Here is a 14,913-nt window from a genome sequence, read left to right on the forward strand (position 1 = left end):
AATGTCTTCAAGGCAGAGATTGATAAATTCTTGATCTCGCAAGAAATTAAGGGCTATGGGGAGAGTGCGGAATGGACTCGATGAGCCAAATGGCCTTACTTCCACTGCTGTGTCTTATGGTCTTAAATGATCGGAACATGTTCCAGTCATTGAAGGATTTAGGCTAATGAGTTAAAATAGAGATGAGGAGGAGTTACTGCTTTCAAAGGGTTGTGAAATTCTTTACCTCAGGGTACATTGGGTCCAAGGAACCAGAGTAAATCTAAGCAGGAGATAGATAAGATTTTAATTTGTAACAGATTAAATGGGTATAAAAAACAGGCAGGAAAGTGGGATTGTTGCTGAGGTGAAATCAGCCATGATCTTACTAAATGACAAAGCAGGCTTGAAGGGCTGAATGGCCAGTCCTGCTCATAGATCAAGGTTCAATTACATTTATAACTGTTTCCACAGTCTTTAATTGCTGATGGTGAACAGACACAATCTACAAACTCTGGATTTCCCTCCTTAAATCCCAACTCTTTTCAAATTCCGAAATTGCTGAAAGGTTCAGCTGGTCTGGCAGTATCTGTAGTTTAGAAATGAAAGTTAATATTTCGGACTCTGATTTCTGAGGAAGGGTCACTGAATCTGAAACTCTGATTTCTCTCCACGATGCTCCCAGACCCGCTGAGCTTTTCCAGTAATTTCTGTTTTTGTCTCTGATTTACAGCATCCACAGTTCTTACGGTTTCCAAATTCCCCCTTCCTTCAAGATAATCCATTTCTAAGCTTTTGGTCATGATTGCTAACAGTTACCTTGGCACCCAGAATTTTTCCCTTTCTCTCCAGGTAGGACTTTGAGGATAGTGCTGTCCGTTAAAATCACGATATCAATGCAAGCTGTTAAATTAACCCAAATTCCTACACAACTCCCAACACATTTTTTATGATCTTCTGGTTTTTTGCAATGGACCCTAAATTAACCACAAACATTCAGGCCACAATTATAGCAATTTATTTTGATTCCCTTATCACAACAGCAGACTGCAGATTCTCATTTAACACATGAGGGATTTTAGAACTGAGATGAGGAGAAATTTCTCCACTCAGGGAGTGAATGACCCTGTGAAATTCTCTGCTACACGAAGCGACTGAGGTAAAGACATTGAATGTTTTCAAGGAGAGGTTGGATATAGTTCTTAGGGCTAAAGGGTATGGGATCAAAGGGTATGGGAAGAAAGTGGGAATAGGGTATTGAGTTGGATGATCAGTCATGAACATGTTAAATGGTAGAGCAGACAGGAAGGGCTGAATGGCCTACTACCATTCCTATTTACTGTGTTTCATTACCAAGATCCAAGCAAACTTTCAAGCCTCTCTTCAAAGTATGATTGAAGTTTGAAGCCTATTGATTTACTTTTGGAAGCTCCCAGGTCGCAAAGTTATAATTAATGCAACCTGACCACCATCCATTTCCTAGACAGTAAGCCAATGGTTACCTATTGCCCATATTCCTATATCCTGAATAAAGAATGCTGAAATGAAGTATTCACATTTCATAATGATAACTGTGTTCAGTCATATCAGTTTAGTTTAAAACTAACGGTTGTGGGTTAGACCCTATGGTCCAATCTTTAAACTTAGCTTTAGGATGGGGACCAATTTTTGTTGTTGGAGTGAAAAATGTTTGTTCACCTGTAACTTCCAAACAATTAAAACACTGATTTAATGTCAGTATATTAACACAACAGAACATTAACAACTTTCTAATTTCATAGTTGAAACTGTTTTATGGTAGCTGTTTATTTCTACAACAACTGCACATCAACTGATATAAGTTTTTATTTAATATAACATGTAAAGTAGAAGATGAACTGTCTAAGATTCTTTGGGAGAAGCAAGTTGGATGAAAACTGATCTTGGGGCTTGGCATTAACTGCTAACTATAAACTCCCAGCTAAATAATGTGTATAATAGATGCAGGGGAGTTTGAAAGTACTAATCATAAAAACAAAATGCTAATTTGAGAAAACCAATGATATTTTCAATCTTTGGATTTTAAATTGTTGAAACTGCTATCTAATGCATAATGAAATTTTCTACATATCAATGAGCAGGTCATTTGCTTCCTCAGTTGATAACTCTCTTATTAAGGTTAAGTGCCTGACGTCTGGAAGTTATTGTGAGCAGTGCTGTTGTGATGATGCTTAATGAGATTGCAACAAATTCTTCTCTTCCATACTGCCAGCAAGCTTTCCTTTGAACATTTCCATTGTGAGGACTGAGGGTAGAATACAACAGAATACCCTTTATTGTCACACATGTCTGTGAAGCATTCAAGCTAAGTCCCAGGCTTGAAACATCCATACACTGTAATGTTGCTAGCACTCAAAAGCATCAATTTTCACCTGAGTGCCTGGATTAAAAATAAAGAGGATTCATGGCCTTGTAAGATTCTACAGGGAAGGTGTCATTTTGAGAATCTAAATTAACTTGGATGAAGTTTTTTTTTGTATTAGATTAAATGGTTAAGCTTTTCAAGAGAGAATGCGCAGCTTATGACCATGTCAGCAGCAATGCTGTTATTTCAAAGCTGGGATTCAGGGTTGAATATACCAGCACAGATCCAGACTGAAACACAAGAATACCAACATTTGAAAGAGAACCATATAATGTGAGGAGACAGTGCTATGTTTGAACGATGGTGGACTTGATAACAACACTCTAGTTAACTCATTAGATTCAAACCAGGCAAACTTTTAATTTGTAGGAACAAGTTACTGCAGATGCTGGAATCTGTATTGAAAACAACAAATGCTGGAGATCACAGCGGGTCAGACAGCTTCCGTGGAGAGAGAGCAAGTTAACGTTTCGAGTCTAGATGACTCTTCATCAGAGCTGAAGTGAAGTGTGGAGAGGGCAGCATTTATGCAATAGTGGGGTGGGAGGGTGGATTTGGAGTGTTGGGGGAGAAAGGATGTTGGCAGTTCAGACTAAGTGGTCGGAATGTGAGAATGGCAGAACAATGATGCAGGCGAAAGTGAGGACTGCAGATGCTGGAGATCAGAGTCAAGAGTGTAGTGCTGGAAAAGCACAGCAGGTCAGGCAGCATCTGAGGAACAGGAGAATCAATATTTCAGGCAAAAGCCCTTCATCAGGAAAATGGTGTGTCTAACTGTCAGGAATGGGAAGAGCAGACAGTCCCACCGGGGTGGGGTAGAGGAGAGAGGGTGACAGAGGATGTAACAAGCAAAAAAAGGGAAGGAATGGGCTCACGACTGAATAATTTCTCTTTTAATTCATCTCACTTCTGCTAAGTCAAAGGAGTGGCTACGGGCACCCTTGTGGATCTCCATTGTGCCTGCCTCTTTATGGGATGTGTGGAATAATCCTTGTTTCAGTCTAACACTGGCCCCTTCCCACAACTCTGTTCTTGATGACTGTTTCCGTGCTGCTTCATGTTCCTGCCTGGACCTCGAAAATTTGGTTCATTTTGCCTCCAATTTCCACCCCTCTATAACTTTCACACCATCTATTTTTGTCAGTTCCCTTCCTTTCCTTGACCTCACTGTCTCTATTTTGGGGGATAAACTTTCCATTGTCATGCACTACTAAATTCCATAGCGACCTTCACTACAGCTACACTACGTCCTGCAAGGACTCCCATCCCATTCTCTCAGTTCCTTCAGCTACATCACATCTGTTTGGATGATGCTACCTTCCAAAATGGCACTTCTTCCATGACCGTGGTGGAAAGGTGTGTGTGTGTGTATGTGCATTGCCCCTTATCCCGGTGGTTCCTGAAAGACAATCACGGCCCTCAGTGGAGTTGTGGGAAGAACAAGTGGTGAAATCTGATGGAGCATTGCCAGCTGGGATCATCCTATAAGCCCCATGACGAGTGTGTGTGCTCATGCTCACAATGATTTTGCTGGCGGAAATGGCTTAATGAAATGAGCCACATGGACTGGTTTGGGGTCGGTGGCTGGATGGCTGGTTTGTGATGTAGTGTCACCGATAGTGTGTGTTCAATTCCCACACCAGCTCAGGTTACCATGAGGTTACCCGCACATTGCTAAGATATTTTTCTGTGTCTCTGTATCAGTCATTTTAATTCTTATCCCTTCAACACCCCACACTCCCCAACTTCAGTTTGCAATCAGTTATAGAGCATTATAGAAAGATAAGAGAAGCACTGGTCTATCAAACCGCTGACAGATTTGCTGGTAATTGTTCCTATTTTGCCAATCTTTCACGAAGAGGCTATAACTTTATTGGAAAAAGCTTTTACAGTGGTGTAACTGTGAATCTAAACATGGAACACTTAGAGCGTGATATTATCCCAATGTCCTATCTGATATTATCCCAATGTCCTATCTGATATTATCCCAATGTCCCAATGTCCTATTAGAACGGTAAAATAATAAACATAGTGAGATAGTAATGAACATACGGAGTGTATTTTCTAGCAACATCACAAAAGGACAGTGTGTGATCCAAACAGACCACTCTAGCCACAGCTATCCAATACCATTTCTGTTACTGTTCACCTACCAGTTTGATACTGATTCATGAAAGACAATGAATGCTTTTGAATAGGAATGTGGCTCAGTTTTACAATGGATTTCACGTTGGAACCCTTCTACAACTTGGGCAGTAATCTTCCGACAACCACCTGAATTGAATCTGGAGACAGTCCCCAGCACTGTGTTTGATGTTAACCATACATGTCTAGGGGAAAGCAGGCAGATGGACAGTTATCAATGTGCAGTTTACACGTCTGTTCATATTCAAACTATTTCTGATCTTAACTCGCAGGTGAATGATGCACCACGTTAAAAGAAAGCTAGGAGCCTGATAACAATATGTTAAACTCATGTCAACAGGACTCTGATGCAATTTCAACAGGAGCCTTAACAGTGCTGAGGTCACCATGGAACACTACACAATGTAGAAACAAACTGAAGGCTGTACAGGCCTCTAGCTAAGGTACAGACACTCCCAACTTCACTCCCTCCCACACTTCCTATGGAAGAAAACCCTGAAAGATAGAAAACTTTGCACTTAACTAGTGCCTTTCACAACCGCCAGATATCTCAAAACACTTTGCTACTCCTGAAGTGTTAAAAGCTAGATGATCCAGCTGCTAATTTGCATACAGCAGCCTCCTACAAACAACAATGTTGCAACATCCAGATAATTATTCAGCAGGGATAACTCCAGAGACTGTTTAAGTAGTGCCAAGGGGTATTTTGCATCATATGAGACAGGATATAGAAGCTTGGGGGCTGGTCTGATTTTAATCAGTAAACTGGACCATCACCGGTTCCTGCTGCAATTTCAGACGGAAAATAGGTTCTTGGTTTAGCATCCCATTCAAAAAATGACACCCCAATGTGTAACACTCAACAATAATGGAATGTCAATCTTGATTGGTTTGTCTGAGTCCTGGTTGTGACACTTGGCCAGGCTCCTCCTCATCCCACTGCAAAGGTTACATTCAACGAAATGAGAAGAGGGACATAGGGGTGAACTTGTGACCAACTGAACCACAGCTAACATGTGAACTGCCACCCCCAAAGTCTCTAGCCGAACACTTACCTGGAACACAGGAGGTGCCTGTTCCAATCACTCATCACAACTGGCCTTAGGGCCAAGTGGACCAACAGCATTTAGATTTAGCCAGTGTCAATAAGCTCACCGGGGAGGGCTGCGGAATCACCACAAACCGGATTCAGAAAACTTCCACCGGTTGTCCACAATAAAACAAAGATCTGGATTGATAACTCTGGAGTAGCCAAACCCAGACTGACATGGCACATTACCGTGCCAACCAATCAAAGCAGAGTTAGGCCATAGTACTGCATGGAATCGTGGGTAAACCTACAGTGACTGCTGCAAAATGATTTTGCCCATGTTCTGAATGAGCACTAAGAGACCTCTAAACACTCATGAACCATCTGTTATCAGATCACTCTTTACTGTTTAAAGGTGAAATGTGTAATAGTGCCAGGGTGTGGAGAAGGAACGTGTCACTTGCTCCGGTCTCTGCCAACACTGATGGCACTGAGAAGCCACCACTTCTTGTGATTGGAAAGACTGAGAAGCCACGTTGTTTTGTGATTGTCAAAGACGCTGCCCACTCAGTGGGAGGTGAACAAAACTTCCAGTGTGTTTGAAGCATGGGTCAGGTAAGTGGACACAATGAATCAGAGGAAAAGGAAGATGACCACCCACTGATCCCAAAGCGTCTGATGAATGGCTGCCTGATTACCCACTTGCTTCCCTAGCTGACGCCACAGAGACCATTGGGAGGCTCCAGGAGGTCACACAGCAGCAAGTGGGCAACTGCGCTGACCACGTGGTGCAATCGGACAATGACAGCACACTCAGCAGAAGGTGGTTACTGAGATTTTCCAGAGTTAACACCCAACATTCTTCAATACCTTTCACTGCACAAGGTCAGGCCATTGAATGGGGGTGAACAAATCGATAAATAAGGCCATTTTTCACATATCTACTGCTTCACCTTGTTTTACTTTTGGGATAGAGTATGTTTGTTGGAAAAGCAGATGACACGCGGGCATCCACAGCTATCCCGAGGCTCCAGTTAACATTGATTAATGACCATGCTGCCCACAATTTGATTTGTGATGTTCCTGTCTGTGTGAGAGTGTAAAATAGATAATATTGGAAACCAGATCACTAATTCCTTATCAGAACATAAAACAGAAATTTCTGCAAAAGCTCCGTAAGTCTGGCAGAATGATTCTGAGGAAGGGTCACTCAACCCGAAATGTTAATTTTGATTTATCTCCATAGATGCTGCTAGACCTGCTGAGCTTTTCCAGCAATTTCTGATTTTGTTTGTGATTTACAGCATCTGCAGTTCTTTCGTTTTTTTTTGGACTAGTTGCCCATCATTAGGCAAGGTCAAAATAACTTCTCGTTTGTATAACAATGTTCCAAAAATATTGCCTCATTAAAATCAAATAGATCAGTATTACCTTGAGTAAGAAGAAATGTTTCCAATTTCTTTAGCTTTTAAGTGTATTAACAATAAATGGTGGCACATGGCAAGTGGAATTGGGGAGTATATTTGTGCTTTTTAAAAATACAAGAAGGGCAGAATGGACAACACAGTGAAAGCTGGTGCAAAATGTCTTCAGATCGCTGCTTTAACATACGCCAAGGAACGTATTCAGCTCTGCTCTACAAGTTTGTCAATGTGACGACAAGAGGTGGCGTGAGAGATGAATGTACAGAGCCTCATTATTTCTGGGCCCTATCAACCTCAGTCATTCTAATGTGGTGTGGTAGCAAAGACACATGGACCTACAGTTGATAAATGTTCAGTACATAACCGTCTGTGTATTTTCTGTTTAAAAGAGGTGATCATGGCCGTCCTTAGGCTTGAAACTTTAAAAAAAGTCAGATTTCCTGGAGAACATCCACTGGTACAATTCCTCGCTTTTTCCCACTGCAAACCTTGACAAAGCCATTCGTTTCCTCTCCCCGCCCGATACAGACCTGAAAATGTAAAAATCATCAATTCAGTGCTTTATGTGTGACTAAATGTCCCCGAAATGCATTTATAAGTTCAGACAACATAGGGGCAGAATTTGGCCATTCGGCCCATCACATCTGCTTCACTGTTTGACCATGGCTGATATACTCTTCATCCCCCTTTTCCTGCCTTCTCCCCATATCTCTTCAACCCATTACCAATTAAAAATCTGTCTAACCCCTCCTTAAATTTACTCACTGTCGCAGCATCCACCGCACTTTGGGCTAGCGATTTCCACAGATTCACAACCCCTTGGGAAAAGTATTTCAATTTGCTCTCCCTTATCCTAAGACTGTGACCTCTAGTCCTAGAATGCCCCATAAGAGGATACATCCGCTCCATGTCTATTTTAGCCACATCTTTTATCATCTTGAATACTTACAGAAGACAATAAAATCATGAGGGGCATGGATAGGATAAATAGACAAGGTACTTTCCCTGAGGTGAGGGAGTCCAGAACTACAGGGCATAAGTTTAGCGTGAGAGGGGAAAGATGTAAAGGGACCTAAGGGGCAACCTTTTCACACAGAGGGTGGTGCGTGTATGGAATGTGCTGCCAGAGGAAGTGGTGGAGGCTGGTACAATTACAACATTTAAAAGGCATCTGGATGGATATATGAATAGGAAGGGTTTGGAGGGATATAGGCCAAGTGCTGGTAAATGGGACTAGATTAGGTTGGGATATCTGGTTGGCATGGACGAGTTGGACCGAAGGGTCTGTTTCCATGATGTACATCTCTATGACTCTATGAATACCTCAATTTGATCTCCCCTCATTCTTCTAAATTCCAGAGAGTAACGGCCTAAACTGTTTAATCTCTCTTCATATGGCAAACCCCTCGTATCTGGGATCAATCTAGTGAACTTCCTCTGAACTGCCTCCGATGCCACTACATCTTTTCTCAAATAAGGGGACCAAAACTGTGCACAATACTCCAGGTGCGGATTCGCTAATACTTATACCTTATACAGGAACTAAATCAAAACACTTAGCGGGCAAAACCAGTCAGTGAATAGGAGACCTTATACGAGATGGATCTTCAGATGAGCTACTTCAGGATGAAGAAAGGCTTTTCGACTGAAAACTAACGGGCCTCACCTTTCATGGGTTTGCATTGCCGTTAGCAGGCTTTGTGAGTAAATTAAACAGTGGGAAAACCCAGGTGATTTAGTGATGATAAGGAAAAGAAACATAGGTGATATGCTAACGGAGAGGAAAATAGCTACTCAGTTCTGGTGCGGCCGCATCTGGAGTATTGTGTGCAGTTTTGGTCGCCATATTATAGGAAGGATGTGGAGGCACTGGAATGGGTGCAGAGGAGGTTTACCAGGATGTTGCCTGGTATGGTAGAAAGATCGTATGAGGAAAGGCTGAGGCACTTGGGGTTGTTTTCATTGGAGAAAAGAAGGTTTAGGGGTGACTTGATAGATGTGTACAAGATGATTAGGGGTTTAGATAGGGTCGACAGTGAGAATCTTTTTCCACGTATGGAGTCAGCTATTACAAGGGGGCATAGCTTTAAATTAAGGGGGGGTAGGTATAGGACAGATGTTAGGGATAGGTTCTTTACTCAGCGAGTCGTGAGTTCATGGAATGCCCTGCCAGTAGCAGTGGTGGACTCTCCCTCATTATGGGCATTTAAGCGGGCATTGGATAGGCATATGGAGGATGGTGGGCTAGTGTAGGTTAGGTGGGCTTGGATCGGCGCAACATCGAGGGCCGAAGGGCCTGTACTGCGCTGTATTCTTCTATGTTCTATGTTCTATTTAAGAGCAGGTCTGGATATAAAAGAGAAAAATAAACCATTAAAAAAGAAAATTAAAAATGGTGGTTGAGTTGGCTGAATTACCATTGAGGTGGTGATGGCCTAGTGGTATACTATCAACCCAGAAACTTAGATAATGTTCTGAGGACCCAGGGTCCAATCCCACCAGGGCAGATTCTGGAATTAAGAATGAGCACATGTCCATTATCGAGAAAACTCATCTGGTTCAATAATGTCCTTTAGGGAAGGAAATCTGCTGTCCTCACCTAGTCTGGTTCCATTTGACTCCAGACCCATAGCAGGTGACATGTAACTGTCCTCTGGGTAATAAATGCTGGCCTAGCCAGCCAATGCCCTTATCTCATGAACGAATAAAACAAAACTCACACCTCACGAAAAGTCTTATCAGGGGCTGACCAGCAAAGAATAAGCAACGATGTACTGTGGAATGCACTAGCAGATTGAAAGTGGGACTGCATTCCATTTCTCACAGGAGGGGAGATCCCATCCTCTGGAACTGTTAGCCGATCTGATGGACTGGCAGCTTCAACAATCCCGATGGCTGCAGACGTTGGGAACGGGCCCTGCCAAAACATTAAAAACTAAAGGGCTGCCCATTCCTGCCCACAAAAATGGTATTATGACAATGGTAGGGGGAGATTGATGTCATCTGAGCATTCAACAAGCTCACTTGATGGTTAATTGATTATTTTGTTATGGCAGATGGGCTGACTGCCATGGGGAGTCAGTGGGCTGTGAATGCACCTTGTTTTACTCGGCTCCCTCACCACATTCCCCCCCAAACCCCCACTCCCCAGCCCCCCTATGAGATTCAGCGGTAGTACTTAAAAGTGAATTAGATAAATACTTGAAGGGAAACTGTAGAAAAGGAGATTGGGAGTACTGGTATTGCTATTAAAAATGAGCTAGTATAAGCACAATGGGTCAAATGGTCTCTTTCTGTTCTGGATCATTCGATATCGGAAAGCCAGAAAGAAAGGGCAGCATGGTGGCACAGTGGTTAGCACTGCTGCCTCACAGCGCCAGAGACCCGGGTTCAATTCCCGACTCAGGTGACTGACTGTGTGGAGTTTGCACGTTCTCCCCGTGTCTGCGTGGGTTTCCTCCGGTTTCCTCCCACAGTCCAAAGATGTGCAGGTTAGGTGAATTGGCCATGCTAAATTGCCCGTAGTGTAAGGTAAAGGAGTAATTGAAAGGGAATGGGTGGGTTGCGCTTCGGTGGGTCGGTGTGGACTTGTTGGGCCAAAGGGCCTGTTTCCACGCTGTAAGTAATCTAATCTAACTCAAAATACATGCGCATAAAATACAGAAACAAGAAATAATCTGCAAATGGACAGATTTAAGAAGCAAAATGTTTAGATTCTGGAATAATTGAGTGCAGAATTAAACAATTCAGCTCATCCTACCTGTTTGGGCTCTTGGGAAAACCTATCCAGTCAGTGCATTTTTTTCTCTTTTCCACATTTACTCAAAATGCTCTGAACGTCACTGTCCAATTCAATTTTGTCACATTTTCATGCCGTCTAATTATCATACCTTGTTGTGTTTCTTAAAAAATTATCTCTTGCTAATTGTCTTAAATTCACATCCTCCAGTTTGTGACCCTCTTGCCAGTGGAAATAGATTCTCCCTATTTACCTTCATCAAAATCTCTCCCTGTTTTGAACATGGCATTAAATCTCCCATCACTGTGTGTTTCTCTGCTTTAAAGGAGAGCAATCTCTGCTTCTTTGAATCTCCAGATGAATTAGGTCCATTGAGTGACATTCATCTGCACTTTAACAGCCAAGGACAAATTCTGCACCCGACCATCAATTTGAGAAACAATGTGACCAAGGAAAATAGTAAGTTCATTTCAAAATTGAACCAAAATTGACTCCATTCCCTTGGAAGCTTGACAATGTGAACCATGGCTACTGGGAGTAGACCTTGTCTTTCAAAATCCAAGCTTAAAGCATAACAAATAAATTGTGTCAGTACAGGGCATATGGATTTTGCCATCTCTACAGGTTCGATAAATAAGGTTTATGGCGGAAATAAGCATTAGTGTACAGAATTGAAACACACGCCTCTTCAGACTCTTCTCCTGTGGTTTTACATCTGTTTTGCTGCTTTTGTTCTGCACAAACAAGTCAAGCAGATAGTGCTGAAATTGTAGGTTTCATCTCTCCAGGGAGGCATATCATCTTTTACATCAAGCGATTTCTTCCTTATCCAGCAATTGTTCACATGATGGTGTTATTTGTTACACTGGGGATATGTATCATTCCAAATGGAATTAAAGGTGTGCAGTGTGGAACATGGGACCACTATGGAAGTCAGGTTGGAAATCTCAGCTCTGGTGTTTCAGGAGTTCTAATCCCTGAGACTTCCAACTTCACCCTCAACTTGCCAAATGCCATACTTTCGCCAGTGATTGACTGGTTTCCCAACTTACCTTATTGCAGCACTGCAACCAATTCCCATTTTTGACAAATTAGGAATCATCCAAGCAGCTTCCCCCTCCTCCCCTCCGCCCCACCCCCACCACACCCATCTCCAACAACTAATGTTGAAGGAAATGAAACCATTATTTTTATTGCCTTAGTTGTTTTCCTGCGTCTGTTGCTTCCCTGGAGGAGTCATAGAGGTATTAACATGGAAACAGGCCCTTTGGCCCTTCAGCCCAACTCGTCCATGCCACCCAATTTTCCTAAACTGAATTCATCCCATTTACCTATGTTTGGCCTGTATCCCCCTAATCCTTTTCAAACATGTACCTGTCTAAATGTCTTTTGAATTTACAACCACCTCCACCACTTCCTCTGGCAGCTTGTTCCATATACACAACAGCCTCTGTATGAAAACATTACCCCTTATGTGCCCCAAAAATCCCTCCCCTCTCACCCCAAACCCAAGCCCCCTCAGTTTTGGGACCTCAGGCTGGAGAAAAGACCCGGACAATTCACCTTATCCATGTCCCTCATGATTTTATAAACCAGGAGATGGTAGAAACAGACCCAATAGCAACATGTAAGAGGCATGGAAGTTATAGAATCCCTACAGCATGGAAACAGGCCCTTTGGCCCTACAAGTTCATACCGACCCTCCGAAGAGTATCCCAACCAAACCCATTCCTCTACATTTACCCCAAACCTACACATTCCTGAATACTCTGGGCAATTTAGCATGGCCAATTCACTTAACCTGCCCACCTTTGAATTGTGGGGAGAAACCAGAACACCCAGAGGAAACCCACTCAGACACGGGGAGAATGTGCAAACTCCACATAGACAGTTGCCAGAGATTGGAATTGAACTTGGGTCCCTGGCGATGTGAGGCTGCAGTGCTAAGCACTGAGCCACCATGCTACTGATCGTGACAAATACATGAGGCGGCAGGGAATAGAGAGATATGGACCATGTAGAGACAAAAGGATTTTAATTTTAGAAAGGGGTTATTTACTGGTGTAGTCTCAGTAGGCTGAAGGGCCTTTTTCTGTGCTGTACTGTTCTTTGTTCCTATACCAGATGTGGCCTCGCCAGTGCTTTGTATAATTGTAGCAAGACATCCTGATTTCTCGGCTCGAAACCTCTCACAATACAGTTCATTATTGCCTGCTTTTATTCATTCATGGGGATGAGGGTGCCACAGGCTAGGCCAACATTTATTGCCCACCCCTAATTGCCCAGAGGGCAGTTAAGAGTTTACCACATTGCTGTGTGGAGTCACATGTAGGCCAGACCAGGTAAGAACAGCTAATGTCTTTTGGTTAAGGAAACTGTGAACCAGTTGGGGCTTTACAACAACTGACAATGGATTCATGGCCATCATTTGACATATAATTCCAGACTTTTTTTGGTTATTGAATTCAAAGTCCACCACCTGCCCTGGTGGGATTTGAACCCAGGACCCCACATTGCCAGAGTGGCAATTCTCAATGTGAGCTATTACAACCGGCATTCCTATTAAGAAGGTTTACATTCAACAAATGGTACCAAGTGGGAGCTGACAAGGAAAACCAAATGTTCGATGTGTGCACCAGTCCTCACATCATATTCTTTGTCATTTAATATGCTACATATTTAATATCGGTGAAGATCTCTGATCTTTATGTCACAATTCCATTGGGACTAAAATGTGAATGCAGGAAATGGTGCCCTGAACTTCTACACAATTCCTGTTGTATTCAGAGCAGAACCTGGGGTTTGTATCATTGTTTGACTCTGATAGCACCACCTAGGTAAAGCTGGCAGGGACCCAGAGCCATTTACATAAAACAGCAATAGACCATCTGCTGCAGAGTCCTGTTAAACACAGCTCCTTGTCCAAAGTCACTGATTAGGCATATAAATTACAAATGTAATCTGAGTGTTGCAGTAATGACCTTACAACATGGTTCAACCTCAGTCTGCTTATTAATAGGCTATGAATTGTGACATCCCCTTTCCTCTGATCCACCATTACTCAGCAGACAAATCACCCAATGAATTCAGTTGAATACCTATTCTTGCGTTTGCTTTAAGAGAATAGCAACGAGAATTCAAATCATTTTCCTCCAATCGACTCTGAAGATACGATTGAACTTTACATACAAGAAATTTACAATGGACGATCATTCTAATTTTTAATTTTGGAGCTTAAAGCAGGCCGTAGTCTTCAGAAACAGAGGGAGAAAGTGAGAACTGCAGATGCTGGAGATCAGAGTCGAGAGTGTGGTGCTGGAAAAGCACAGCCGGTCAGGTAGCATCCGAGGAACAGGAGAAATGACTTTTCAGGTGTAAGCCCTTCATCAGGATTCCTGATGAAGGGCTTATGCCCGAAACATCGATTCTCCTGCTCCTCAGCTGCTGTCTGACCTGCTGTGCTTTTCCAGCACCACACTCTCAGCTCTTCAGAAACAATGTTGAGCCCTTTCTACCAATATTTATGGAAAATTAAGCTAAACTTGAATAGGTAAACTTCCTATTTAATAAATCATACTTAATGCAATTACTAGGGACATTCCCTCTGTTGATCAAGTTGTCTTAAGAGTGATACAGGATGTTTGTGTTTAATTTTTAACTGCCCATAATCTTGACAGAATGAGATTTAGATGAGATGATAAAGTAAATTATTTCCATTAGCAGAAGGTATAAGGACTGGGGGACACAGATTGGTGTAGGGTAAGAGGTACAGAGAGGATATAAGAAAGAATGTGCTTATACTGGGAAAGGTATGGACCTGGAATGCAATCTTCATGAGGACAGTGGAAGCAGAGAGAATTAATGATGTTAAATGTAAAGACAGCACCTTTTCATTTTCTGTACATTTGATTGTGCACTGAAATGAAAGAAGAACTGTTCTCAAAGCCAAAGGTTGTTGAAAGACTGCTGCACGTTTTAAAAGTAAGTTCCCTGACAGCTGCTCTAAGTGCTGTTTACACAGCTATTTGTTCAAGTGATGAGGGAAATTGAGTTACAGATGAGCTGGAACCAGGGGGGGGGGGGGGGGGGGGGTTGCATATGAATGGAGATTTGGCAGGCAACAAGCAGCTGATTGGTCTATGAAATGGTGACAACGTATTGGTAACAAAGGCCTTCTGCCTGCCAATAACAT

The 14,913-nt window shown here is 42.5% G+C and overlaps 1 protein-coding gene across 2 annotated transcripts in view; it reads right to left on the bottom strand.

Annotated features, from left to right (window-relative positions):
- Nucleotides 1–981: 981 nt before the first annotated feature.
- LOC122539796 (SH3 and cysteine-rich domain-containing protein 2-like) overlaps nucleotides 982–14,913 on the bottom strand; it is a 139,693-nt gene continuing 125,761 nt past the window's right edge. For both annotated transcript variants that reach the window (XM_043674858.2, XM_087977774.1), the window contains exon 11: nucleotides 982–7,512. In XM_043674858.2, coding sequence (XP_043530793.2) covers nucleotides 7,414–7,512 — 99 coding nt within the window. In that variant the 3' untranslated portion in view covers nucleotides 982–7,413. The remainder of the gene's footprint in view (nucleotides 7,513–14,913) is intronic.

Source organism: Chiloscyllium plagiosum, unplaced genomic scaffold (genome assembly GCF_037043375.1).
Source record: "Chiloscyllium plagiosum isolate Xiang-an unplaced genomic scaffold, Cpla_swu_hap1 HiC_scaffold_32, whole genome shotgun sequence".
NCBI classification, from domain to species: Eukaryota; Metazoa; Chordata; class Chondrichthyes; order Orectolobiformes; family Hemiscylliidae; genus Chiloscyllium; species Chiloscyllium plagiosum.